Consider the following 27675-nt stretch of genomic DNA (forward strand, 5'->3'; position numbering starts at 1 on the left):
GGTAAAAGTATATATTACATTGCCATTCCAAAGGACGGATTAAAGCATTAATAGAAAAAAGGGGGCCTATATATTGCATCACCATTCAAAAGGACGGATTAAAGCATTAATAGAAAAGGGGTAGGATACATTTTGCATTTCTATTGCTACGATTAAAAGTACTCTAAATGGCAGAGCACTTGAAAGTTGTATTTGCACAGAGGGAAAAGTGCTGTGAGCAAACTATAACATTAAATTAAAAGCCGGTTAACACAAGGTAGAACCACAATCCAGACTGGGACTACTCTAACTGCTCCAAGTGACCTAAAACTTGGGACTAGAAGACACCCGGGGGAGGTGTAAGGACGTTACATGCAGTTGGCGTCCCACTGAGATCTTTTGTCTTGGTACTTTGCCCATACTTTGCTCCCTTTTGGGCCATATGCCACTAGAGGCCATGCTGTCACATCACATGAGAATCTTTGTTGTGTGATGGCCTGACTGGTACATTGACCACCATGCCATGGAAAAATGTACAGATGCTCCCCTACTTACGAACGAGTTAGGTTCCGAGCGCTTGTTCATAAGTTGAAAGTGTTCATAAGTTGAAATTGTTCAAATTGAAGTTGATTCAGTGCTATATTTTGTATTTTAATTTATGTTTAAGGCCTGTATAAGTATATTGAAGGTTTATATAAGTGCATTTGTATGTTTAAGGCTTGTATAAGTAACCTGCATTGGTTTGTACTGAAAAAAAAACATTGAATAAAATGGAGAGAATACATACAGTACTGTATACATACATTAGAGAGATGGAGAGAGATTTACTAGAAAGTGGCTGAAAGAAGCTATCTAATGACGATTTCACAGTTTTCTTCTTTTTTTTCCATCATAAATGATGCGGTAGCACTGTATGGGATCATTCAATTGATTTGCAACGTTCAATATTTGAGTACTGCTGCTCCATCTTTCTGTTTATAAATGGTACTGACGGTGGAACGATTCAAGTTGTAGTATTCCCGTGCAACGCTCACCACTTTCTCACGCGCATTAAGCTTCTTTATTATTTCCACTTTGCTTTCAAATGAAATGGCTTGCAAGGAAGAGTCCTTGCACCTCTCTCACTTTTCAGCCTTTCGCTTTTCACCAACCATATTGAATAATGGATGCATAAGATATTTAATGATAGAAATGAACGGAATGCTAATATATGTGAGGAATGGCCGTTGAAAATGAGGACACGCACGTGCCTGATGTGACAAGTGGTGGGTGTTTTTGAAGAAAATACACTATATGCTAGTTTTGCTCAGAAACTGCATCATGAAAAAAAGATAATTCTTTGTTTTTACACTCATTAGATCCCAAGAATCTCGTGACTGGACGTTTGGTCGCCGGTCTTTTGGTCCCTTTTGGTCGCCGGTCAAATGTACTTAGATATTAAACTGTACTTGGATATTAAACAGTACTTAGACATTAAACTTTCTCTCTTAGATATTAAAATCTCTTTCTTAGATATTAAAATCTCTTAGATATTAAAATCTCTCTCTTAGATATTAAAATCTCTCTCTTAGATATTAAACTCTCTCTTTTAGATGTTAAACTCTCTCTCTCTCTCTCATGAATTTAATTTTGAGAGCTAGTTTCAACAGTAAACTATCTGTCACCATTTGACCGGCGACCAAACGTCCGAGCACCAAGAATTTAAGTTTCCAGGAGAAAATAAAAATGCATTCCTTGCAAGAGTTTGGGTCTTATGAAATTACTCATGAAGATTTGTGCCAGTAGGCCTTGACCCCTGCATTTGTCAGGGTCTTGTCGAACAAGTCGTACAAAATATTTATCATCCTTCGTCCTGGTTGGTCAAGTACTGAGGTGTTCCGTTTTTCTTGGATCAAGGGCCGGATGGCAGCGCAGAAGAGCATTCAACCAGTCTGTACTTGATGATTGCGTCACAAGCTGTCAAACATGCCTTGATAATGTCCTTCACCTCCTCTTTTAGTTTAAACCCACTAGAAATTCTTGCAGTTCCGCTTTCTCACTGGCCGTTAAAACAGGTTTTCTACCTATATTAGCGTTGACGGAATTTTCCCCCCTGATTCTCCTCAAAAGAACTTTCTTAGACCATGAGGGAAAAAAGTAACTTTACACCATATTTACAGACAATTTACTTGATGTAAAAAAAATAACTTGCTTGAATCATATTCTTCATTTTCAGAACAACAACAAAAATAAAAATTCTGACACAAGCACTTAAATAAAAACATCTTTTAATGACTTTGGAAATAGGAAAGGCATTTTAGACTTAAATAGAAAGTTAATAATTAAGTTAATAAATAAATACATGAATAAATATATAAATACATAGGCCTGTTGCTGAAATATACATACACATGCATATAAATAAGCACATATATACATACACATGCATATAAATAAGCACATATATACATACACATGCATATAAATAAGCACATATATACATACACATGCATAAAAATAAGCACATATATACATACAAATAGATTTTGTGTTGGATTACAAATAATGGCAGATTCTATCTGATCCCCAATTGTTAAGGAATATTTAGGTATCGAGGTTTTAATAATGAGTATTAATTTCAATATTATTCATCAGAGGTTTTTACTCTGCTGTACTAACGTCAGTTACAAAAGAGTGGACCCACTACATCATACCCTGGCAAATACGTCAACTATAACAAATGACGGAAAAAATGATTTTATTGTTTAGTCAATCTAAGGTAAGCCCTGAATTCCGCTCTACAATTGTTTTAGTGACTCTTTTATTTTGTCACGGGAAGTAGTTGTGCGGAAATTGTGAGCAGACTTGCGACTGTTAGACTGTTGGTGAACAACTATGATGCGTTTATTAGTTTATTATTAACATAAAGCACACGTTGTTTATTTTTTTAAATTATTATAATACAGATGGTTGTTTGACATAACGTCCTTTTGGGTTCCTACGAAGCTGGTTAGACTAGATTAAAGAAAAGGAGGTTGTAGTTTAAAAGGGGTAGGCGGTGCTAATAAATAGTTATACGTAGCTACGTTTTTTAGATGTTGTTTAGTAGTATTTAGTCACCAGTCACAAAATGCAGTACAAGTAGCAGCTAATAGGATTAATGCAACGACCACAGAGCGGCTCGGTCGCATCCTCGCAACGTTATTTTAGCACGCTAAGCTATCGTGCTAAGCAGGACACCGTCAAGTCAATAGCCCCGAATTCGGTTGACGGGAGGCGGCTAAAGCCAACTCGGTTGCACTTGGCCAAACAATCAAGACGCGCAGTTCAAAAACGCAACATTTTGCGGCCATGTACTTGTCAAATACTCAAAATGGGGTCTGTTAACGTACGTCTCCGCCATTTTGTGACAGGTTTTTTTTCTATAGTGTAAAGAGGGTACGTGTAATGGTTGAATGTTATTCTTTCAGGGAGAAATATTTTTGCCCGTTACACTCAGACGGATTCGGGGGTCGTTTTCCTGCACCCCTCACGTGATAAGAAAGTTATTTGATGAGCCACAAGTTGTTTCACAGCAACGAGAATCACTATCAGACCGTTAAGGATTACAAGTGAAAATATAGAGTGAAAAACACGATTTAAAGAAGAAAAGTAATTCAAATTAAAATGGAAAGAGTCCCAAAAACAAATACTAGTAAACCTAAAGAACACATGCGCTGATATACGCATGTAGAATTATGTTACTATTTCAAACGTCACACTAGTCATTAAATTTTAACAAGGTGAAATACCCGACCAATATAAAGATTTTTTAAAAAGTAAACAAACAAGGCGATGCCTAGTTTAGAGTACTGCAAGTGAGGTAATATATACTGCTTAATTTGTAATCATGTATAAAGGAATTCAATGTTCACCTATTATTATTATTATTCTTAGGAAAACAAGCAGCCTTTTAAATTGTTTGAATGAAAAGATCCCATGTTCATTAGTGTTATAGTATATTCCATCTTTATTCAGTCTCTATGCATGGAACAACGTTCTCCATTTCATTTAATATGATTCCCTATCAATAACGAAATCTGATTTCATATTGGGACGTCCAGAAGGCAAACATTTTTCATATTTTGAACACAGTTTAAAGATAGTTTTCACTCTTGCCTCAAATGTATGGAATGTATATATAGCCTTTAATGTATTCTACATTAATAATATCCCGCGTCCTTAAAGACCACCAAAGCCCCCCCTACGGCACATTTCTTTGCCCAAAAAAAATCCCTGACCCGTTTTGCAGACAATTTCTCAGACGGTCCCTTAAAAAAAGAAAAAGAAACAGTCTATTGTTCCAGTATATACATCTACTATGGACGCACGGTGGGGCTGCAGTGCGTGGATCAGCCAGGGGTGGCGCTGCAAGCACGGCAGGCCGGCCTCCGCGGCCTTCTCATCTTTTTGTCTGAGAACAGGATCCCTCCTGCCGCCGCTCTAACAGTGTGTGCGATAGCCTCGGAGCTGCGTCCGTACCACACTGTCAAACCACTCCAAACGAATACCCCGCGACCAAAAAGCATTAATCGAACACGTCCCGCCATGGCGCGCCTAATCCGCCGGTAGGTCGCTTGTATTTGGGACTGTTGGTTTGCAACTTAGTCCGGGTTTGAATCGGGCTCGCTCGCTGTGTGCATCAGTCTTTATTAGCGAGCTGCCGCTCTTCTTGCTACCAGCGATTTCTTTAACTTTTTAAACACTCAGCTTCGCGAATGACTGAGCGCCGGCGGAGTATGGGATCCTTGGTGTCTTAGGAAGCGACTCAAGTGGGATTTAACCGTTTTTGCATGCAAAAACCATGGCAAATTCGACGGGGAAAAATCATCCAGATCAACGAAGGAAAGGACAGGCTTTCCTGGACGAGCTGCGGCAATTTCACCAAAGCAGAGGGTGAGACTCGGGCGCCTTTTATTTACACCAAATGCAACTTTCGATTCACATCCAACGGCAGCCACACTTGCGCCGAACTGTTATGAAGAGACATTTGGACTCATTTGTGACCATATCTCCCCAGATCGCCGTTTAAGAAGATTCCTATCGTGGGTGGGAAAGAGCTGGATCTCAACGCTCTCTATTTCAGAGTCGTCTCTTTAGGTGGATTCGCTAAGGTGAGTGGGACTAAATAAAAGTGGATTTTTTTTTCTCTCGGCCCCGCTCTGTGCGGCGTTCGGACCACTCTGCGACTACCGGCTACGGGCAGCCTGGGACCCAGCGAATCCCCCCCTCGCGGACAGCCGTTAGTGGGTCGTTGGTGTTGGCCTTGTGCTAGTTTGCCATGTATCTCTATTGCAATGTGCTGCTGCTGCCTTGTGTTGTTGTGCGCTTTCCATTGAGTGCCTACCGAGCGCTTATGAGCCAGAGCGCACTCGGGAGCCACTCCAAATACAGCGGGCACGTTTAACATCGATTACCGTCACTCGGAAAAGGCGAGACGGAAGACTAGCCGAGCCCAGCCACCGGGGCGACGCTCGCCACTCAGCTAGCCGGGAATAGCCTTCCCTTTTGCCCCCTCTTTCCTCGCCATTTTCCTCGGCTTCATGGCCGCTCACAAAATGCAGGCCTCGTAGGCCCCCACAGTGAAAGCCGTCAACGGCACCACACCAAACCCCGAATTGACGCCTTGCCGCACACGAATAGCTTTCTGCGCTCGGCGAGTGCAGTTTCTCCCGAGTTTAGCGTCGTTTGAATCTTGGGCTAGCGTGGGAAAAGTCAACTTAGCTTGTTAGCTGTGTGGCTAACTAGCCTCAACTGAAATGTTAAGTCTTCCAACACACACACATGCACACTTGGGTGTCAAATGTAAATAAATGCGGGACGTAAACATACTTGCTGCATTTGATCGCGATTTGGGTGTATTTTGCGTTATAATAAAGGCGCATGTTTAACGTTTTATTATTATTAGGATCATCTATTTGCCAAAGTGAATGCATTTTAGTAGCCGTTTTAAGGAAACCTGTAGATGGATTCCCAGATGGTTCAGTTGTGGTCGCTTTTGCAGGTGTTTTATTGTTTTTGTTTTGATTTCCTTTGTGGTGTTGATTCCTCTAACAATATGTTCCTTTTTTGCAGGTGTCGGACAAAAACCAATGGAATGAACTAGGGGAAGAGTTTAATTTTCCAAGGAGTTGCTCCAACGCTGCATTCGCTTTAAAACAGTACTACCTTCGGTGAGTAGCACAATTCTGTGGTTCTCTGTGCCTCCCAGACAGCATGTGGGAAGTGTTTACAATTGTCAGGATGCAATCAACGGGTGCTAGCTAGCTTTCTCTCCCGGTGCTTGATTGTTGTGTGACGTAATCTTTAAAAATCATTTGTAAGGAGGACTTCATTTTTTCCAATGTCACCTGGTTTGTTTTTATGCCGCTGGAGCACAATGCTATCTTTCATGTTGTAGTAATGTCAGCTGTCGGTGATGGGATCTAAATAAAATGGAGTGCTCATCCAATGCTAGTTTCCCATTTAGGTGTACTTCTATTGAAGATTTTGACATCACCTTACACAGTCAGATGTTTCTGTTTACTTCTAATAAATGCTTATTGGTCCCATATGAATGAGAGAATTTTCAAGTTGAGCGCAAAGTATTTTTAGTTGGTGGGATAGTGATAATCTGTTGTCTTTAATGCCAGACTCCTGCATGTAGCGGTGGTTAGAAGCTGTCAGACTGGTAGACTCAGTAATATGCAGAATTCCAGTTTTGCATGTGCAGAACAAGTTGGCATGGTTTTACATGGCTGTCTTCTTTTTCAGGCTGATTTAAAAGAATGACTGACCTTGGCTGACCATGCTAACAAATTCGTTTTTTTAAATGATGTCGCTTTTAAAATACCAGGTGCTAGTGAAATAGGGACTACCAAATACAGGCTGACAGCTAAGGGAGGCTCAATGCAGAATACATCATTCTCATGTCACAACAGCCGTTGAAACTAATCTGTTGATTTTATCAAAGGAAGTTCAGTTTAGTGGATGTCACAGGCTGCAAGCCACACTCAGCGAGCATTTTTTTTTTTTGCTGACTGTGTATGATTGCTTATTGGATGAAGGGGAGGAAATTACATTTTGCTTTTAGCGTTAAATGTATTCGCCATAGGGTGAAGGATTTCCCTTGTTCTGCGTCCGGGTCGTAGACGGTCATTCACAAAGTTTCTCGCCGAAGGATATAAATGCTTTGTTGATATTTGCTAGCATCAGGTGTTAACTTTAGTCAGTCAGGGTGAAGAATTATGTGTAACTGATATTTTCAAGCTATTTTAGCATCTTTTTGCAGTTTTGAAATGGTTGGCTTTGCTCTAAATGTTTATGATCGAATTGTTTTTGAAAATATATTTAACAAGCTATTCTGTTGTCTTAACATGAATGTTTGGCTTAATAAGAACTTATTGAATCGTTGGGGTTTGTGAATGTGAAACTTTGTTATTGTATGAATATTTAAAATGTAGCCAAATTTGCAACTGATGATGACAGTTTGTTTATTTCATTTGAAAAGGTTTCATCTTCCATCTAAACATCAAAAGTTGGATTTTGTCTATCTTTGGGATCAACAAAACGTGTAGTGGTTAACACGTCTTAGCTCGGGTCCTCCTCTTACTTGTTTGGGTTTTCGCCGGGTCTTCCAACTTCCTCCCACATTCCACAATAAGCATCACTCTCATTGAAGTCATGCTATGCGATATGCAAAATGCGTGGCGGCTCGGTTCGATGCATCCCACTCGCCGCAGAGCAAAAAGCAGCAGGCAAGTTGTGTGTCCATTTGATATGTGAATGTCAGCGGTAATAGGCCAGACACGTGCCAGAGACATTTCCGCAGCTCGTTTTCAAGTCGTCGAGGGGCTTCTTTGACCAGCTATGGATCAAAACGTTGGCTCTACTTGGTCTCGGATTGGATTGTATAACTTTATTCATCCCGTATTCGGGAAATTTCATTGTGGCAGTAGCAAGAGGGTGATTAGACAGAACAGCAAAATAAAAGCCCAAAGTACAAAGCAAATCAAAGTAAATTGAAACATCAAATCATTAAGACAAAAGCAGCAAGAACACAAAACGAGGGTTCACGTCAATATTAAAACAAAACGAGAGAGTAATGTAACAATGCAACCCAAATAGAAGATTTCAAACAATTTTAATAACTTTTTAATGCTTCAGCATTTCAAGTATTTCAGTCTAACATTGCAAATGTTAACGCTATTATATGCTCAGTTTATTAGGACCCATCGGTTTTCTGGACTACTCTCCCCTGGTTGGCGACTGTTGCAGCAGCTTCAGTGCAACTCAGCCCGGTGCTCGGACGTTTGGTCCCTGGTATTTTGGTCGCCGGTCAAATGTTGACAGATTACTGTTGAAACCAGCTCTCAAAATTATATTCATGAGAGAGAGTTTAATATCTAAGAGAGAGAGTTTAATATCTAAGAGAGAGAGTTTAATATCTAAGAGAGAGAGTTTAATATCTAAGAGAGAGAGTTTAATATCTAAGTACTGTTTAATATCTAAGTCCATTTGACCGGCGACCAAACGTCCGTTCATGCTCAGCCCATGCGTACTCCCATGTTTTCCATAAATTTGAAACCTTTCATTTGACTGCATTGATTGGTTCATATTTCCACCAAACCCTTCACATGTCCTCAGTTTCATCTCCCATGATTGGTGTCACATGATGTTCGGGAATACTCTAGCTAGCTAGCTCTTTATCCATTTCCCTGCCTCACAGGCACACTGCTCGTGGATTTTCATTGAAACCTTCCAGCAATCGTCCAGTGTGTACACGCCTTCTTTTTAAGAATGAATAAAAGATGTTGGGGAAATGAGCTCATTGACGTTGCCACGCTCTCTCTCTCTCCCAATTGTAAACGTGAGGACGAGTCAGGTGACGTGGGCTTACCCTCAGTTTGCCCTCGCTGTCGCTTCCCCAGCGGGGGGGAGAGAAGCTAGCCCAGAAGGTACAGACATCTAGGAAATACTCTGCTAGCTTAAAAGATGGTCATTGTTGTTATTGATAAAGGTTTGACTTGAATGCCTTAACTAGATGGAGCTGCCTGGAAAAAAAATACAAAGCATGCCTATGTAATGAGACTGAACACATCCTTTGTGAGCAGCTCACGCGACAGTTGACACACAAACGCGCATCCACCAGGTGTGTTTACTTGTGGTGAAGATTGAAAGTAGTCATAAATAGCTACTATAAAGCTCTGTTTTGATCTGGAATTCTCTTGGTAAATGTCTCTATTGGAGCAATGTCGTCATGACAGGTTTCTGTTTCACGCGTTTGCTTCAAATTGATATGATTTCTTTTGGTTTGTGGCTTAAAAGTCATTTTTTTCTGGTTAAGGGAATCCTTTATTAGAACTCAAATCAGCCGCCACCCCAAGTGCATGCATGTGTGCATTCTTCCCTCGTTACATATGTAGGAACTTTGAACATGACGATTGAAGGATACACATGTTCATAAACCCCTACACAGACATGACAATAATTGTCCTGAGCTTTGCAAGTTATTGTTTGCAGGGTGGCGTATTCGTTGACTCTCTTAAACTAATGAAGCCTCCCTTTTGTTGGGTAATAAAAAAAAGCAAATTCAAGGTGGGATATTGACTGAACTAATGTGGGCTTGGTTTAACATTTTTCAAGTCACTGTCAAAGTGTAGCTTTTTTTTAAGAGATGAAATATTTTTTATTTTAACAACAAGTTCGCCATAGCCTAGTAACGCATGGCCTCTGAACTGGTCCCCGTCAGTTATGTCGTCAGTCCAATTCCCCTGACCAAAAAAAGGACTTGGATGAAGCGGTGCTCGGACGTTTGGTCGTCGGCCTTTTGGTCCCTTTTTGGTCACCAGTCAAATGGTGACAGTGAGTTTACTGTTGAAACCAGCTCTCAAAATTATATTGATGGGAGAGAGTTTAATATCTAAGAGAGAGAATTTAATATCCAGTACAGTACAGTACTGTTTAATATCTAAGTACTGTTGAAAACTGTAGATATTTAGGCATTAAACTCATGAATATAATTTTGAGAGCTGCTTTCAACAGTACTTGGATATTAAACAGTACTTAGAAATCAAACTCTCTCTCTTAGATATTCAACTCGCTCTCATAAATATAATTTTGGGAGCTGGTTTCAACACTAAACTCTGTGTCACAATTTGACTAGCGACCAGATGAGGCGGGTCCACAAGATTTCTGGAGAGCTATCCTTCATAGACTAGCTAAAGATTTTTTTTTGTATTTGACCTGCCTGCAGGTGCCTTCAGCCAGGACTGACGGCCCCCCATCTCTCCCTAAAAAGATTGACAGATCTGCCTCGAACTAGACGGCGGGGGTTGGCCATCGCAGCTATAAGCACAAATCATCAGCGGAGACTTTTGTTCACACGCTTTTAATAAACAATAACAATAAATTATACGACGCAGGACGCCTGCGGTCGAACATTTACGCTGTCAAGGAGAAGGTCAGCTACACTCTGTTGTGAATCAACCTTGAGTTGTTCAAGTTGGACTGTACGGAAGGAAACTGATCATTTTTAGAAAACGCAATTCTCAGCATTTGCTTTTATGTCTGGCAACATGCAGAAGCTTTTGGCCCTTAAGGAAAGAAAAAAATCTTTTTATCCCCTTGACAACAATCGTGGTGTTGTCAGTGCTGCAAGAGAAAATGCGCCATTGTGAAAACCTTTTTACGTTGCCTCAGATTAGGGCTGAACGATATAGTAAAAAAAATGATTTTTGGGGGGTTTTCGGGGATCCGTTTGGTTTTTATACCACTATGGAGCTATTGTGCATCTGGATATTGCAAAGGCGGTGTTCAAAGGATATATAGTGGTACGTACCCCTATTGGCAAAATTAATTGGTTCTAGTACTTGGATTTTTTGGAAATAGAGCAGTATTTTATGTCATGTCCTTAAATCGTTCCATGGTCCTCTAAAAAAATACTACCAAGTATACCAGGGGTGGGCAAACTTTTTGGCCCAGGGGCCACGTTGACTTTAAAAATTTGACAGATGTGCCGGGTCAGCACAAGATACGATGCATATAAAAAAGTGCATCCGTTAACAGTACATATGAAACATAAACAGAAAAAAGGACTAAGGTATTAACATACTCATCATTAAAAAGTATAAAGTACAAAGTAAAGTAAAATAGAAGATATTAAGAAATGTTAAAATGGAATTTAAAAAAAGATAGAAAGGCTGTAAAACTTTACAAATTTGATAGATGGGCCGGGTCAGCACAAGATACGATACATATAAAAAAGTGCATCCGTTATCAGTACATATGAAACATAAACTGAAAAAATGGGCTAAAATATTAACATACTCATCACTCATCATTAAAGTAAAAAGTATTAGGTATATAGTAATGTAAAAAAGAATGTATTAAGAAATATTAAAATATAATTGAATAAAAGATAGAGGGGCTGTAAAACATGAAAAACATATAAGAGTGGACAGAGCTACTGCCACTGGCTTCCGTGTGACGGCGCCATCTTTGGGGAAAAATACATTATTTAGACAACGTCGGCGGGCCAAATGCGGCCCGTGAGCCGTAGTTTGCCAATATCTGAAATATACCCTTTAAATAAACTAAAAAAATGTGAGAAAATAAATTAATGGAATAAAATGAATGACAATTATGCAACATGAATACACAGCTGAACAACTTCAAATTATTAATTTAAAACTACTTTTATTAAATAGCTGTTTTTTCTTTCCAGATATAATCATCATATAATCATGGAGAATTGTTGTTTGGAGACACCCAATAGGAGATCAGCGGAGTGTAGAGAGATTGTCAAGCAGGATGCAACACTACTGCGACAATTTCAAAATAAAATAACAGATACATGAAAAGTTATGACGTTTTGGTGGATTTCTTAACTTTGATCTTGTTTTCGTATATTGGAACAGTTATTTGCATATCAAAGGGTTTCGTAACCTGAACATTTTGTATCTACAGGCAGTAGATATCAAATTTTCAGGGTACAAAAAACGCTTTGATTTCAGAAGTAGATGTACAACTGTATTTTGTGGAGCGACCCTAGATGCATGCAGCTGTAAAAGACTTTATATTATTATTGCGTCGTCTCGTGCACTGACCTTTCCGTGTATGTGCTCCTTGTCTTACAATATCAATAGGCTTGCATTTCAAACTGCGAATCAGTATTTTTGATCCTTGGATGAATGTTTGTCAGGCAAGATTGCGGTTGGGAAGTTATCATTTACTCTCTTCTGTCAATTATTTACAATTTCAAGTGTTATTTTATTCTGCAATTATTGGCAAAGATTCAAACTCTTTAGGCAACATGTCAAATTTGGGAGCCCGGGAGCCAAATCTGGCCTACTGCATCATTTTTTGTGGTAAATCATTTTTTGTTAGTAAATCATGAGTGCTGACTTTCTGTTTTAGGATCAAATTAAAATGAAGGGTATAGATTTTTATTTAATTTCCTGATTTTTTTCCCCCTTTTAAATCAATAATTGACATTTTTAATCCATTTTTTTCTGAGCTTTTAGTTCCAAAATAATTTTGTAAAATCTAAAAATAGTTTTTAAAAAGCTAAAATAGACATTGTTCTAGATCTATAAAAAAAACAAAGAGTATAGATGTATATTTAATTTCCTGATTTTCCCCCTTTTAAAACAATAATTGTCACTTTTTAATCCATTTAACGTTTACGAAATAAATAAATAAGATATACAGCTAAATAGCTATTTAGGGACTTTTTGAGCGGTTACCGGCTATGGAGCCACTTTTTCTTTTCTAATCCGAAAACAATCTTTTGGGGGCGAACTATGAATTTTTGACCTCATGACCCCCACCCCCCCATGTAGTCCGAATTTCTCTAACATTTTCCATTGAGTCCGGTTTGAAATTGTGACAGATTAGGTGACAAAAAAGCAATAACATCTCAGTCCTATCGTGAGAGAGGTGCTGACTTGTAGGGGCCCACTCCTCCTTTGGCTTCAAACTCTCCCACCCAACTAAAGTCATTATCTACTTTTCGGCAGACAGCACTCGATGACGCTGTATTGAGAAACTGGCCATATCTCTCACATAGCTCGCCACATTTACTCTCTCTCCCACCAGCGTATTTCTAGTGTAGCGTGTCACCCAGCATCCAGCGGATGGGGGATTACCTCCACCGTGATGGGGGGTCTTATTCAATAACAGCCATTGGCTGCTTTGGCCGGGTGACTCACAACCAACCGCACACACAAGACCGGGTTCACCACGCTTTCGCCGCGGCGGTATTTCGTCTTTGCACATTAACACAAAAGAGCATTGACTCCAAACAATGGCACTGAAAAATGAACATCGACCTCCTCACTGTTGTTTGACAGCCGGATCTTCTCATTTGTGCACAACAGATATTTGGAGAAATATGAGCGAGTTCACCACTTTGGTGAGGATGACGACGAGGCGCAGCCCGGGAACGCCAAGACCTTTCTTCCAGTCGGTGCAATTCCCACGTCTTACAACTACCAGCAACATGTTGTGTCAGGTAGGCTGGCCGGCCATGCTTTTAAGAGGGTTTTTTTTGCCTTAAATGGAGCTTAGTCTGTTGATTTTTAAGTGAACTCCCTAAAAACTTAATCCTCATGATTAGAGTTGCATAGCTGTATAGAGATTTTTTTAAGTTGGATAATATCTCACCGTTCTGCTCATTAAATGGAGCTTATCATCTTGATTGCAGCATGCTGTTTGACTCAGATGACAAGATATTTTTTTGCTACTTTGCTATGTTTCTGCAAATAACACTGATAAATCCTTTTTTTAAGAAAGTGGAGAAAAGTTAATATGAATTTGAACTGAGAGAAGTTAGCAGCCAAGGGTATTAAATTTGGTAATTAGGTGTTTTAAACTATTAGATCTTGTCTGCTACTTCTTACATTTGTATAATTGTACCCAACGTTAAAACTCCTGGAATTTGGATATCATGTTTTGAACATTTTATGATGCTATTCCTAGTAGTAAACTAGTCAAGGCAACAGTCATATCAAGACTTATCTTTAGAATTGTTTAACATTGTATATGTAATACAAATATCTTAAGATCGTGGATTTCTGCAGACCTGTTTGACTAGTTCAGGGGTAGGGGGGATCCTATGACTGTATTACTAAAAAACTAACTTCGGCTTAATCAGGAAGAAATTGCATTGAAATGAAGCAGTTGTAGGTGTGTTTCACATTAACAGCTAAAACCTTTCTCCTATTCTGCCCCAATCACTAAAGATGTTTTTAATCCCGGATTACCACCCCTTGGCACATTTGCTTTAGTGTAAATCCGACTTTCTTTGAAGCCGTAGCCGCTAAACAATAACCTTGATCAAAACAATCTCACCCTGTCTTTGATAATGATATGTAAATGCACAAAGCCACCACCGGTGGACTAGATGGCTTCCTTTAGATGTCCTCTATGGCGTTAAGACGATCAATAAATAAAGGCTCATCTGTACTTTGTTTGCTCCTGTCTTGGCATACAAACGCTTTGACCAGCATGGAAAGGTTATACTGTATTTTCACGACTATAAGACACACCGCATTATAAGGCGCACCCTCAATGAATTACATTTTTTTTCCATATATAAGGCGCACTGTATTATAAGTCGCACTGTCTATTTTGGAGAAAATTTAAGACTTTTAAGTGCGCCTTATAGTCGTGAAAATACGGTAATTGCTTCCAGGTATGAAGCACTCACTACACAGTCTCTTCTAGAGCCAGCCATTGTTGATGTTTTTTTTTTTTTTTTGTATAAAATCTTGAAGTGGGGGAGGAGCTATATGATGGAATATTTTGTAAACTAAGATGGCATCTGCATATTTAACAGTATTGTTTCACTTCAGGCGTTTTTTTTTTTTTAATATCCGACAGTGGTGGTTTTTCGTTTTTGGTTTTCTGTTTTTTCCATATATAAGGCGCACTGGATTATAAGGCGCACTGTCTTTTTTGGAGAAAATTTAAGACTTTTAAGTGCGCCTTATAGTCGTGAAAATACGGTAACTTTATTTTTTGTGTGCTCCCTGGAGGAGATTGGTTAAAAAGTCGATAAGAAAATAAATCTGAGATGGACTGGCTTGGCACAAATCACACATTTTTGTGGTACACACAATTTTCCCAGTCAAATGTGAATAGTAAACAAAGTTTTTTTCTTTTCTTCTTGATTTAACAGATTATCTTCGCCAAAGCTACGGGCTATCAACGGAGTTTATGCCGCCGTGTGACTACAACAAACTGGTGCTCTCTCTCCTGTCTGGTCTGCCCAATGAGGTGGACTTTGCCGTCAATGTTTGCACTCTGCTCTCCAATGAGAGCAAGCATGCCATGCAGCTGGATAAGGACCCCAAACTAGTCACGTTGCTACTGGCCCACACCGGTGTTTTCGACGATTGTACGTTACTCGCGTTATTTTCCCCATCTTTTTCGCCCTATACTACCATGGGCAAACTAGGGCCCGCGGGCCACATCCGGCCCGCCAGGCCTTTTAATCCGGCCCGCCGACATTGTCCAAATAATGTTTTTTTTTTTAAATGTTTTTATTATTTTTTTCTAATTATAATAATTTATTTATTTATTTTACCCTCCCCCAAGATGTCGCCATCAGTGGCATTAGCTCTGTCCACTCTTATTTGTTTTTCGTGTTTTACAGCCCCCTCTATCTTTTTTTAAATAACATTTTAATATTTCTTAACACATTCCTTTTATACTTTACTTTGTACTTTATACTTTTTACTTTAATGATGAGTGATGAGTATGTTAATACTTTCGTCCTTTTTTTCTGTTTATGTTTCATATGTACTCTTAACGGATGCACTTTTTTATATGTATCGTATCTTGTGCTGACCCGGCCCATCAAATTTTTAAAGTCAACATGGCCCACGGGCCGAAAACTTTGCCAACCCCTGCCTTATGCAGATTAGACCAGTGTTTCCCAAGCTTTTGGGAGCTGCAGCACACTTTTTGCATTGAACAAATCTCTCAAATGATTTTAACCTAGTTCAATTTTAATCTTGTTATATTCCTATTCATTTTTCTCTCTTGCTCAGTGCTTGGGAAACACTGGATTAGATAGACTACCAAAATATTCCTGATTTGTGGCAGCCCTAACACAAACAAATAACAATAACACAGCACTCTTCTTCTCTTCTTACTCTTTCTGTAGCGCTAGGCAGCTTCTCCGGGGTGTTTGGTACCGACTGGAAGACGAAAACATCCCGAGACTTTATCAGGGTAATATTTCGGAACGTTTCGGAACTGAAAATGTCCCTCAAAGGACAATTGATTATTTTAGCAATGACTCAATACTGCATTATGATGCTTGTTTTTCCCCGTTTCTCACAGTTTTGGAAGGAAGTTGTGCAGGACGCTGAAGTCAGGGAGCTGATCTGGGACAAGAGCAGCACAGCACAAGGTAAAAAATAAAACAAATCTGGTTTAAAACATGTTTTAAAGCTTGTTTGGTATCACAAGGGGGCAAAAATAACCCTCTTGGCCTTCCTATGTGTTTCTTTAGATGGTACAACAGTAGCAGAACGTTGGCACAGTCTCTTCCACCCGCCGCGGAACCTGGGAATCAGCGATTCGGAGGCGCAGCGGGTGCTGCAAGTCGCTGTCATCCTGCGCAACCTCTCCTTTGAGGAGGCCAATGTCAAGCTGCTGGCGGCCAACCGAACGTGCCTGCGCTTCCTTTTGCTCTGCGCCCACTGTAACCTCATCTCACTCCGACAACTCGGGCTCGATACGCTGGGCAATGTGGCCACTGAGGTGAGTCTTGAGTCGTAACACCTCCAGTAGTGGAATGAGGGGGGGGGGGGGGGGTTGCTAGTTTTTGCGTTCGTTCAGCAGAATGATTTACAGCACAGGTGTCAAAGTGGCGGCCCGGGGGCCAAATCTGCCCCGCCGCATCATTTTGTGCGGCCCAAGAAAGTAAATCATGAGCGCCGACTTTCTATTTTAGGATCAAATTCAAATGGTTATAGATGTACATTACATGTCCTGATTTTCCCTTTTTTAAATCAATTATTGCAATTTTTTAATAAAAAAAATCTTTAGGGTTTTTAGTTGAAAAGCATGTTGTAAAATAAAAAAAAAATATATTCCTTTTTCAACCTTTTTTAAATCATTTGATTTTGCCTTCCAGCTTCAGCTCGATCCAGTTGACTTTCGGATGACCCATCTGATCTTTCACACTATCACCAAATGCTTAATGTCCAGAGACAGGTTCCTCAAAATGAGAGGTGCGTTTTCACATATAAATCCGTGCTAGCCTAAGCCATACAAGCATCCTCTCTGTAATGTCTCCTCCTCCTCCTCCCTCTTCTTCACACAGCCATGGAGATTCTGGGCAACCTGAGCAAAGTGGACGACAACGGCGTACTCATCTGCGAGTACGTGGACCAGGACTCGTACAGGGAGGTTATGATGCTCCTCACCCTGCCTGACCTCATGCTCCTCATGGCCTCGTTAGAGGCACTCTACCTGTTGGCTCAACTCGGAGAGATTCCCTGCAGTAAAATTGCTTCTGTGGACCGCAGCATAGGTAGGAACCAAAGACCACTGGAACAATAATACCTTTTTACAAAAGTATCATCATGCCAACCATTTCTCTGCCCATTATTGCTCCTTCCATTCCCAAAAGGTTGAATATCTAAGCAGGCTTTTACTATCATGTCATGTAAACCAAATGAGATTATTGCCCCCCCCCCTCCGATGGACTTTTTACTGTAGCAATTACCGTATTTTTACGACTATAAGGCGCACCCTCAATGAATGACATTTTTTCCATATATAAGGCGCACCCTTATTATAAGGCGCACCCTTATTATAAGGCGCACTGTATTATAAGGCGCACTGTCTATTTTGGAGAAAATGTAAGACTTAAGTGCGCCTTATAGTCGTGAAAATACGGTAATTACTATTGACTTCCAAGTATGAAGCACTCACTACACAGTCACCTCTAGAGCCAGCCATTGTTGATGTTTTGGATTTTTTTGTATAAAATCTTGCATTGGGGGAGGAGCTATATGATGGAAGATTTTGTATTTTGGAGAAAATTTAAGACTTTTAAGTGCGCCTTATAGTCATGAAAATACGGTAGTGGCTGTTGATCTTTCCAACACTTCTTTGTGTTTTTGGCTACAATTGACATATTTTCCTCCCTTGTTTCTTGTCAGATCTGCTAGTGAGGTTAGTTTCTGTTGACCTTCATACATTTGGACCCGATGCCCTAACAGCGGTTCGGTTGATCGAGCATCAGGCCAACGCTGAGCAGACAACCGAGGTTCGACCACAGTTGGTCGAGCAGGTAACTGCGACCTCGCAAGGAACGCCAGCCAATGGTGAGTGTCCTCCGCACATTGACCGTCACACTAAAAAACAAGTATTTCCGATTTACTTTACGGCCCCTCATTAAAATCCAATTCATCCACAATGCACTTGTAAACGAACAAACTAATTGAAATGAATGTGGATTAATATATACAGACACACTCAAACATATGTTTAATGTAACTTTACACAAAACTGAATTCTAGTTTTGTTTTAATCTTTTTTACCATCGTTTTCCGAGTGAGTTAGCGTTTTGCTACGCCTCCACCCTCACGTCTGCTATCGATTGGCTGTTAGCTGTTGTATTCCCTTCAAAATATTCCTAAAAATGATGCGCACAAATGTCCTCACAACAGGATAACACACGAAAGAGATGCGGCAAAAAAAGACAGTGTGCTACAATGATAAACAGCCTTTTATGTCATGGCCACCTGGCTTGGTCGCATCTCAAAATTTTGATTGTATCGCGTGCGAATTATTTGATCGAAATTTTCGTTGTACCACGAGCTGATCATAGGTACCACTATATTACATTTATCTTCTTTTTAATTACATTTTGCATTCAATCAAGTTCTTCTGAATACTAAAGTCACCCTCCATCAGTTCTTCTGGTGACTCAGTCCCTTTGAATCTTAGTTTTGGTATCTAATTAGTTGAACTAGCATCTTTTTTCTTGAATTGAATTGAATCAGTGCACACCATTTGTACGAAAGCATGAACATTTTTTTTCTTTTCAGCCACAAGGACACCCGTTTCGTCCACACAGCCACCAGCTGGTATTGTTGAACTGGATGGAGAAAAATTTACATTGCAATGGTAAGTCATTGTAACTGAGCATTCTTACTAAATAAAATGGCTACACATAATACCATGTAAATATGACTTGGTTTGTTTTTCTTAAACAGGCTAAATGCACATTTTGAGACAAACGCCGAGGGTTCCGTGTCCCGGTCGGACATGTACTCTGAGTACTTGTCCACGTGCAGCAAAATGGGACGAAGTAACATTTTGAACTCGACCGGCTTCCTCAAATGTCTACGGTCAGTCAGTTGGTATTTTTATAAGCAGTAAACCTAAATGTTCCAGTTTTTGTTTTTAGAAATAGTGAAGGTTTATCGTCAAGCTAATCGAGGTCAAATCAATGTTTTTACAGCCCCTCCATCTTTTTAAAATTACATTTTAATATTTCTTAACACATTCCTTTTTACTTTATACTTTTTACTTTAATGATGAGTTTGTTAATACTTTAGTCCTTTTTTTCTGTTTATGTTTCATATGTACAATTAGCGGATGCACTTTTTTATATGTATCATATCTTGTGCTGACCCGGCCCATCTGTCAAATTTTTTAAGTCAATGTGGCCCCCGGGCCGAAAAGTTTGCCCACCCCTGCTCTATAAGCTATAAAATGATAGAGATGCTTTTTTCCTGCTTATGTTCTCAACTGACTTTGCCCATTTGCAGAACTGTGTTTCCCAATCACACCATGCGGCGGCAGGAGGAGACCAAAGCCAACGGCCCAGTTCACATCCTCCTGGTGGGGATAAGGCGGCGGTCAATCCCGTTGCCCGTCCAGCTGTACTACCAGCAGCCTCAAGAACAACAACAACAACAACAACAGGTGCCTGGTGCGGCACCCTCCCCTACAGTTCGACCAGAACCCCCTGCGGACCCCCCGGCTCCACCAGCAGGTAGAAAACAAAACCAAATACCATTTTGAAAGATCCTACAAATGAAAAAAGCAACCTTCGAGGTATAACGTTGTCCTGTCTTAATAGTTATACACTCCCATTTTTGTGATCCAGGGACTACACCAGGGAATCCACCACAGGTAGTCCGGCCAACTTGCCAAAACGTCGTTGGCGTTCATCCATCTGGGGCCGTCAATGTGAAGGAGCCCGTTTCCCAGCATTCGGGGAGCCCACACGTACCTCAGCAGTTAGCACCAGATCCCCATGTGCTTGTACACCAAGTCCGGTCTGGTCCAGTTGTCCAGATCCCGACTTCGACGGCAACCTCGCAGAACCACAGCCCCCAAATTCCCGTCGCCGTTGCGCCGGCTCTGGTTCAGCAGCACTCCGCTCTGCTCTCCACCGCAACCCCAGTCACGCTATTTCAGCAGGTACCCCAAGGCCATATACTCACAGCCAGGGTGCAAGGTGTCTGCCCCCCAATCTCCCAGCACCAAACGCCAGCTCTGTCCATACCGCAGGGAGCCTCCTCTCCCCAAGTGGAGCTTCATTGCGGCGTGGCAGGATCCCTACCCAGCTCTTCCATCCAAGCGGCATCCAATAATCCCATGGCGGCTACTTCCACGGCGTCACCACGCGTGACATTTCAAAGTATCGCCCCTAAACCGGCGTTAAACCAGCCCTCCGCAGGGCCAGCAGCCGCAATAGCCAACCAGCAGTCTCAAACGCAGGCCCAGAGTCTGGTAATAGTGGGAGCCAGTCCTCAACAAAATCAAGCCTCCTACACCCCAGCCATACACCAAATTGTTCTTGCCAACCCTTCGGCCATTCCCGGTGCTCAGTCTATCCAAATAGCCGGGCAGCCCGGAGCCCCTTCCAGCCCGTGCCCGGCGACCGTGTCTCACCCAAATTCCCCAGCGCAACCTAGCCAAACTGTGAGCCACACACTGTCCATCAAGCGACACCAACAAATGATTTCGCAAGCTCCTCCCTCTCAGCCTACCTCTTCCGAGTCCAGTTTAATCAAACAGCTTCTGCTTCCAAAGCGAGGGCCTTCCACGCCAGGCGGAAAGCTCATTCTTCCCGCGCCACAGGTGCCCCCTCCCAACAGTACCGCTTCGCAGGTCATCTACCAGACCACCTACAACACCCAGGTTCCCCCTCAACAACCACAACAGCTCAACGTTCAGCTGGTTCCCAGTCAGGTGCAGCTCTTACCCGGCCAGCTCATTTCCACCAGTAGCCCGGCCACAATCATCCAGGCCCCCATGGCGACCGGACAAGTCACATTTACTGTGGTCCCCAACACTGGCTTTACCACCTCGCCCGCTGCCGTGACCGCCGTGGCCCCCAGCGTCCCCTCGCCTCCGTTATCGACGGGAACCCCACCGCAACAAGCTCCCGGAGCTCCAGTGGCTCCCCCAGCTACCCCACCGTCGCCGACTCCGCTCAGAGGGGACAAGATCATTTGTCAAAAGGAGGAGGAGGCCAAAGACGCCACCGGGTTGCACATCCATGAGCGCAAAATCGAGGTTATGGAAAACTCCTCCATGGCAGACGGAGACTCCTCCAACGGCAAGACCAGTAACGGCGACGTCGCGGTGGGTGCCAAGCTGCTAAACGGTCGGAAGTGCGTGGAGTCCAACCTACCTCCATACCACTCAGGGAACAGTCAGGCGACATTAAACGGTCCAGCCGCGGAGAGTCCGCCCGCTAATGGAAGGGAGCCCCTCTCCCCCGGACTGGACGTTGCCCCCAAGGGGAGCCCCGACCCTAAAAAGACACTGGTCAACGGCGTGTGCGACGTTGACCGGGGCGACAGCGGCATCGTTAGCAAAAACATTCCAAATCACATTGCTTCCAAACAGTACTTGGGGAACGGCGAAGTGGACCCCACAGAGAAGAGTCACGGCTCCAACCCCACTGCTCCCAGTCCTCCACTCCAGCAGGACACTGCCAAACCCCAACAGGCAGAGCGCCTGGCCAACGGACCTCAGGCGCTCGCCCCCCGGCCGCCCTCGGAATTAGCAAACGGACCTTTGGGGCCCGGCCATTCCGCACCCGTACTAAGGCAGCAACTGCTCCCCGGTTCCACCCTACCCCCGACTGTCCCCGTGGCCTCCCAGAGCGCAAACGGAGTAGCCTCGGAAGCCCGAGGCATCAAAAGGCCCGCCGAGAGCGAGGATCCTCGGTCCTCGGGTATCCCTAACAAAGTCGGCGTGCGAATAATCACCATCAGCGACCCCAACAACGCGGGTAACAGTTCTACCATGGTGGCCGTCCCTGCTGGAGCAGACCCGAGCACAGTAGCCAAAGTAGCAATAGAGAATGCCAGTCAGCAGAGGAACTGCTCACCCACGCAGACAGCCACTGGTTCAACGGTGAGTCACTTAACAGAGGAAATGTCGTGGTTCTCTGTCAGGTCTCTTTAATATCTTTAAGTGTTCCCCTGAGAAAAACTGCACTCACTCTAAATTTTCAATCAAACAACTGCACTAGACTAGTACTTGCTATGATATGGAGGTTAAGAAGGTGATGCCAGTTAAGACCATGTGGCTCTCACTGATACCAACCTCCTAAAGCAAAGCGGCTGTAAGAACAACTTCAGCCTCGAGAGAGAGCTTAGGTTACATTTCAGCGTACAAAGCACTTGCATATATTCATAATGACGGTGGCTATTTGATTGAAATGACAAGTTTCAAATTCCAGGCTTACTTGAGGTCCCTTTTTTGAATTTTCCTGCATATTTTGCCAATGTGTTTTAATTACCACATTCTATTCCCTGACACCATCTTGGATGTGTCTCCTCCACAGCCCACCATAACCCCGTCCTCATCCCCCGCCACCCAGCCGGCTCCAGCTGACGGCAACGACCCTCAACTCCCGTCAACGCAGCAAGCCCACACGGCGCCACCCGAGCAGAATAGGAAAGCGGGGCATAACTATAAATGTCTATGGCAGTCCTGTAAACGGTAAGCCTAGTTATAAACATGATCAACTAAAACAGGGGTAGGGAAAATATGGCTCGCGAGCCACATGTGGCTCTTTGGATGGGTGTATATGGCTCTCCACCTTTTTAAATCATAATTGTTCTTCATTTGGCTCTTCTGCTTGCATTTTCTCATTGATACTGATAATGTTCTCAAAAGAATTCAGACTTTAAAAAAAAAAAAGATAGAAGGGCGGTAAAACACGATAAACAAATAAGAGTGGACAGAGCTACTGGCTAAAAAAAAACTAATAATAATTGGACAACATCGGCGGGCCGGATTAAAAAAGCCTAACGGGCCTAACGCGAGCCGTAGTTTGCCCATGTCTGATCTAGCTAGATATATTATTTTATTTAAAATTTTATTCCCACCATCCACTGGTTAAACATCTTGTCTGAATATTCATCATGTTGTTCCTTCAGGTGGTTTGAGACTCCGTCCCAAGTGTTTTACCATGCCGCAACGCAACACGGTGGAAAGGATGTGTACACAGGCCAATGTCAATGGGAAGGATGTGATCCTTTTCCACGACAGAGACTGTCCTTCATCACGCATCTACAGGTATGACCGTTTTTTTTAAGAAGGCCTAAGTGCTGGGAATGTTAAAAAATCTTATGTTTCCTTTCTTTAGGATAAGCACTGTTCTCGGGAGGCTTTGTTGGCTGGACTCAAACTGGAGGAACAGCAGGGGCAAAGCCCCAGTTCGACTCCCTCCCAGTATGTGTAACACTTGAAATTATTGTAATTTGCGTGAGCAATGATTTGAGACCAAAACTTTAACTTTTGTATGCTTTTTAAAGGACGCCGCCAGCGGCAGGCAGTACCCCGGCGGCTCGAGCGCCAAAAGCAATCGTCAATCATCCGAGCGCAGCTCTCATGGCCCTTCGTAGAGGATCTCGAAACTTGGTCTTCAGGGACTTCACGGTCAGTAGAAGTCGACTCACCCTCGAGTAAATATCTTCTTCCAACATGAATAAAATGTTCCTATGTGATCTCCAAGGATGAAAAGGAGGGACCGGTGACCAAACACATAAGACTAACTGCTGCCTTAACGTTGAAGAACATCGCCAAGCATTCAGACTGCGGTCGCATGTAAGTTGACTAACGTATTTTCACGACTATACGGCGCATTGTATTTTTAGCCGCAGTGTCAATAACGAGTGCTATTTTTGTATTTTACACACACAAAGGATGCATCGTTTTTATAGACGCAGCCTGGCATGGCAATACAACACATACACGCTACACCCACATGCTAAAAACACGTTTTTAAAAAAGCAACAGAAGCAAAACTGAGTTCAGATATACTTTATTTAGCCATTTTACAATCTACTCCCGTCATCATCACCCACAAATCCATCAAAGTCCTCATTTTTTTGTGTCCAGATTGAACATTTGTCCATTGAAAATGCTGAGTTTAATACATTCGTCCAGGTGGCCACAATACATTCGCAAATAGTAGCTAGCTAGTAGCTAGTGTGACTTTTCCAATGCTGCTTTCCATGCGTTGTCAAGCTGTGTTGATGTATACAGGCCACAATCCATTGGGTGTATTGACAAAACAACTACATATCCCAGCAGTCACTGCACAGTACTTTTTCTGCGGCAAAATAGTAGAGTCGGGGGCTGCTTGCCGTAGTTGTGAGAGCTGTAGAGGATGGTATACCCTATTGACTGATTTATTTTATTTTATCTTGATAACAATTTTTGTATTGGTCCATATATAAAGCGCACTGGATTATAAGGCGCCCTGTGTATTTCAGAAAAAAACTTTAAGACTTTTATGTGCGCCTTATAGTCGTGAAAATACGGTATTTAGTCAGAGTTTGTCAAATGTGAAGATCTGAGACTAAAACCTTTTGCTTCCAGGCTGGTAAAGAAGCACGAGCCTCACCTCTCCGTGCTGGCACTAAGTAACATGGAGGTCTCCACCACGCTAGCCAAATGCCTTTATGAACTGACACGTTCGCTCCAGGCCTAACACCAAACGGACAACCTCCAGAAGAGGAAAAGCCCTCCCGACGCCCCGACGCGTCCGCAGAGGTAAAAGCCGTCGGTGAGAACCTAGGAGGTCTACGAGGAAGTACGCGGCGTCTGGACTGAAGACTCTCCTCGTGCCGGGGGTGACCCGACCTGCACACCCTCCAACCACATCCCGACTGATCCTCCAACCTGTGTTTGGAAAAAAAACAAAAACGGCCGCACACTCAAAAACTGCCACGGGGTCTTCCAGCAGCTGCCCCCGTCAGAGGGAGCTCTTTCCGATTGCTTCCCTGAGGAACTCCACTGACGAACCCCTGAGGAGATTAGCACCAAACACGAGCACATTTTGTCTTTTGTTTTTAAAAACAACAATAACAACAACAACAAAAAATCTCGTCCCATGACAAGTTCCGACTGAATGGAGACCACTAGTTTTTTTGGGGGGGTCCCGTGTAAGCGGGGCGAGCTTTGGAAGATGTTTTTACCAGCCGGATCAGGATTCAGGAGGACTCACTTAGCAACTGATGGAGATTTTTTTTGTTTGTTTTTGTTTTCTTTTCAAAACTTGGTAGCTTGGTTTTCTTACTTGAGTCAATATATTTTCACTTATTTATTATTGAAATGAAATGAATACCATTACAATGAAATGAAACTTGTAAATATCTTGTGAATATATATAAAGATCCTCTTTCACGATGATGATGATGATGATGCCACTGGAGAATTTGCTCTGTGGTGTAATAGAAGCATTACTTTGGTAGGGTTGAATAAAAGTAGTATGCCCCCCCCCCCACACACACACACACACCTCTTCCCTAAAACCCACCCCAAGCCCTTCTTTGCTTTTTTTTTAATGATCCCTGGTCACTTGTATTTAATGTGATTCTATACTCAGCAGTGGATGAATGTACTTTAAACCTTGTAAATACTTCTGCAAAGGTACTGATGCTGTAAAGCCTAGGGAGAGGAAGATACAGTTTTTTGTGGAACTGTGACATTTTGTATTATAAAAACCTTGTAGAACTCATTTTGCTGGCTGAAAGAGTATGGAATAATATATCGTGTCATTTTGTAGAAGAAAAAAAAATATTGAAAGTATGTCCCCCGACCCCTCCCCTCCTGTTTCCTCACTCCTCAAATACGTGCACACAAAACAAATACATAAAAACAAGTGACATAATATTATCTATCCACTGTAAGCGTTTTTTGTCATTGTACGGGCACAGTGCACGTACCAAACTTTTTTTGTATTTGTAAATTGGTTTAAATACATGGAGTTTTTATACAGGTTTTCTCCCTGTGTTCTTTGCTTTATGTGCAGGTATAATATTTTCTTCACTACTTTTTTCTATCTTAATATAGTGTGGAGTTTTATTGTACTATTTTTTCATTCTTAATACCATGCCACATTCCGGCTCACGTCCTCAAGACTGTCTGTCCTCTCTACCGTGTGTTGTGTAACATTTATTATGACTGCCTGTCCTATTAGTATCTGACCGGGGGGCGACCCACCCATCCTCATTTTCTGCCGTGTCAGTAGGATGTGTGACTAAACATAGACTTAACAGTCTGTTAGAGATTGGCTTTATTTACTTTGGTGACTGTTTATAGTTTTTAAATAAAAAACACTGAACATTTTGCATTTTCATGTTTTTCTCTTCTCACTGATTTTTTTTACTATTAAATCCCATATTGGGATGTTTATTTAGATTTACCTTTGCAGATTTTAATTAGACTAAGAGTGTCAGACTCGGGTTGGTTCGCATTAACGTCAACTCGATTTCATGTGGGCAGGTCCATTTTAGATATAATATTTAGATTTTTTTTTTTATAAATGGATTAAAATAACTTAGTAAAGGAAAATATTTTTCTCATTATGTTCCATATTATAGTGGAAGACAAAATATTTTTATGTATTTTTGGATTTTACAAAATGATTTTTGAACTAAAAACAGATAAAATGATTTCAAAAATTACAATTATTGATTTCAAAGTGGATCCCGGACCATTTTAGATATAATATTTCGATTTTTTTGTTAATAAATGGATTAAAAGAACTGAATTAAAAACCCTAAATATTCTGTTTTTTTTGTAAATCTAAAACAATGTTTATTTTAGCTTTTTTTAAATATATTTTTTGATTTTACAAAATGATTTTTAAAATAAAAACAGAAAAAATGGATTAAAAATTACAATTATTGATTTAAAATATGATTTAATATACATCTACGCTCTTCATTTTAATTTGATTCTAAAACAGAAAGTCAGTTTACTTTCTCGGGCCACACAAAATGATGTGGCGGGCCAGATTTGGCCCCCGGGCCACCACTTTGACACCTGTGATTTAGCCCAATGTCCCATTGTCACCCGTTGGCTTGATTTAAAATTGATCTCATTTAAAGCACCAATTTTTGCAGGCCCTTATAAAAAATATGGGTCAGGTTCACACTAATAATTTGACAAGTTACTAAGAAGAGAGACCTGCAATTAATTTGGAGAATGACGTAAAGGACAAGAATGTTGATTTTAGTATTATTTGACAAACGATAGCTGCGATTAGATGTCAGTATACTATACAGTAGTATCCATTTTCAGCTATTTAAGGATGTTTCTGCATTGTAATTTCAATGCAATGTTCACTGTGTCCACAAGACGGAGCTCCTCGCGGAAACTACGGCCCGCACCGCGAGACATGTGGCC

The 27675-nt window shown here is 41.6% G+C and overlaps 1 protein-coding gene across 1 annotated transcript; it reads left to right on the plus strand.

Moving 5' to 3' along the window:
• Nucleotides 1-3834: 3834 nt before the first annotated feature.
• On the plus strand, nt 3835-26615 carry arid2 (AT-rich interactive domain 2). The gene is made up of 22 exons (XM_077709752.1): nt 3835-4565; nt 4708-4893; nt 5018-5111; nt 6073-6170; nt 13356-13489; nt 15158-15376; nt 16148-16215; nt 16327-16396; nt 16499-16749; nt 17126-17222; nt 17315-17524; nt 18159-18323; nt 19050-19128; nt 19218-19352; nt 19776-20002; nt 20117-22383; nt 22817-22974; nt 23415-23553; nt 23624-23709; nt 23793-23916; nt 23993-24084; nt 24862-26615. The coding sequence occupies exons 2-22, from the start codon at nt 4802-4804 to the stop codon at nt 24971-24973; spliced, it is 4917 nt and encodes a 1638-aa protein (XP_077565878.1). The 5' UTR covers nt 3835-4565; nt 4708-4801; the 3' UTR covers nt 24974-26615.
• Nucleotides 26616-27675: the final 1060 nt, after the last annotated feature.

The sequence above is a fragment of the Stigmatopora nigra genome, chromosome 23 (assembly GCF_051989575.1).
Source record: "Stigmatopora nigra isolate UIUO_SnigA chromosome 23, RoL_Snig_1.1, whole genome shotgun sequence".
NCBI classification, from domain to species: domain Eukaryota; kingdom Metazoa; phylum Chordata; class Actinopteri; order Syngnathiformes; family Syngnathidae; genus Stigmatopora; species Stigmatopora nigra.

Excerpts from the sequence above, each read along its gene's own strand:
- arid2 (XM_077709752.1), top strand. The coding sequence starts at position 4,802 with ATGGCAAATTCGACGGGGAAAAATCATCCAGATCAACGAAGGAAAGGA. Across the intron at positions 16,216-16,326 it reads CATCCCGAGACTTTATCAGG|TTTTGGAAGGAAGTTGTGCA; the intron begins GTAATATTTCGG and ends CGTTTCTCACAG. Across the intron at positions 22,384-22,816 it reads AGACAGCCACTGGTTCAACG|CCCACCATAACCCCGTCCTC; the intron begins GTGAGTCACTTA and ends TCTCCTCCACAG.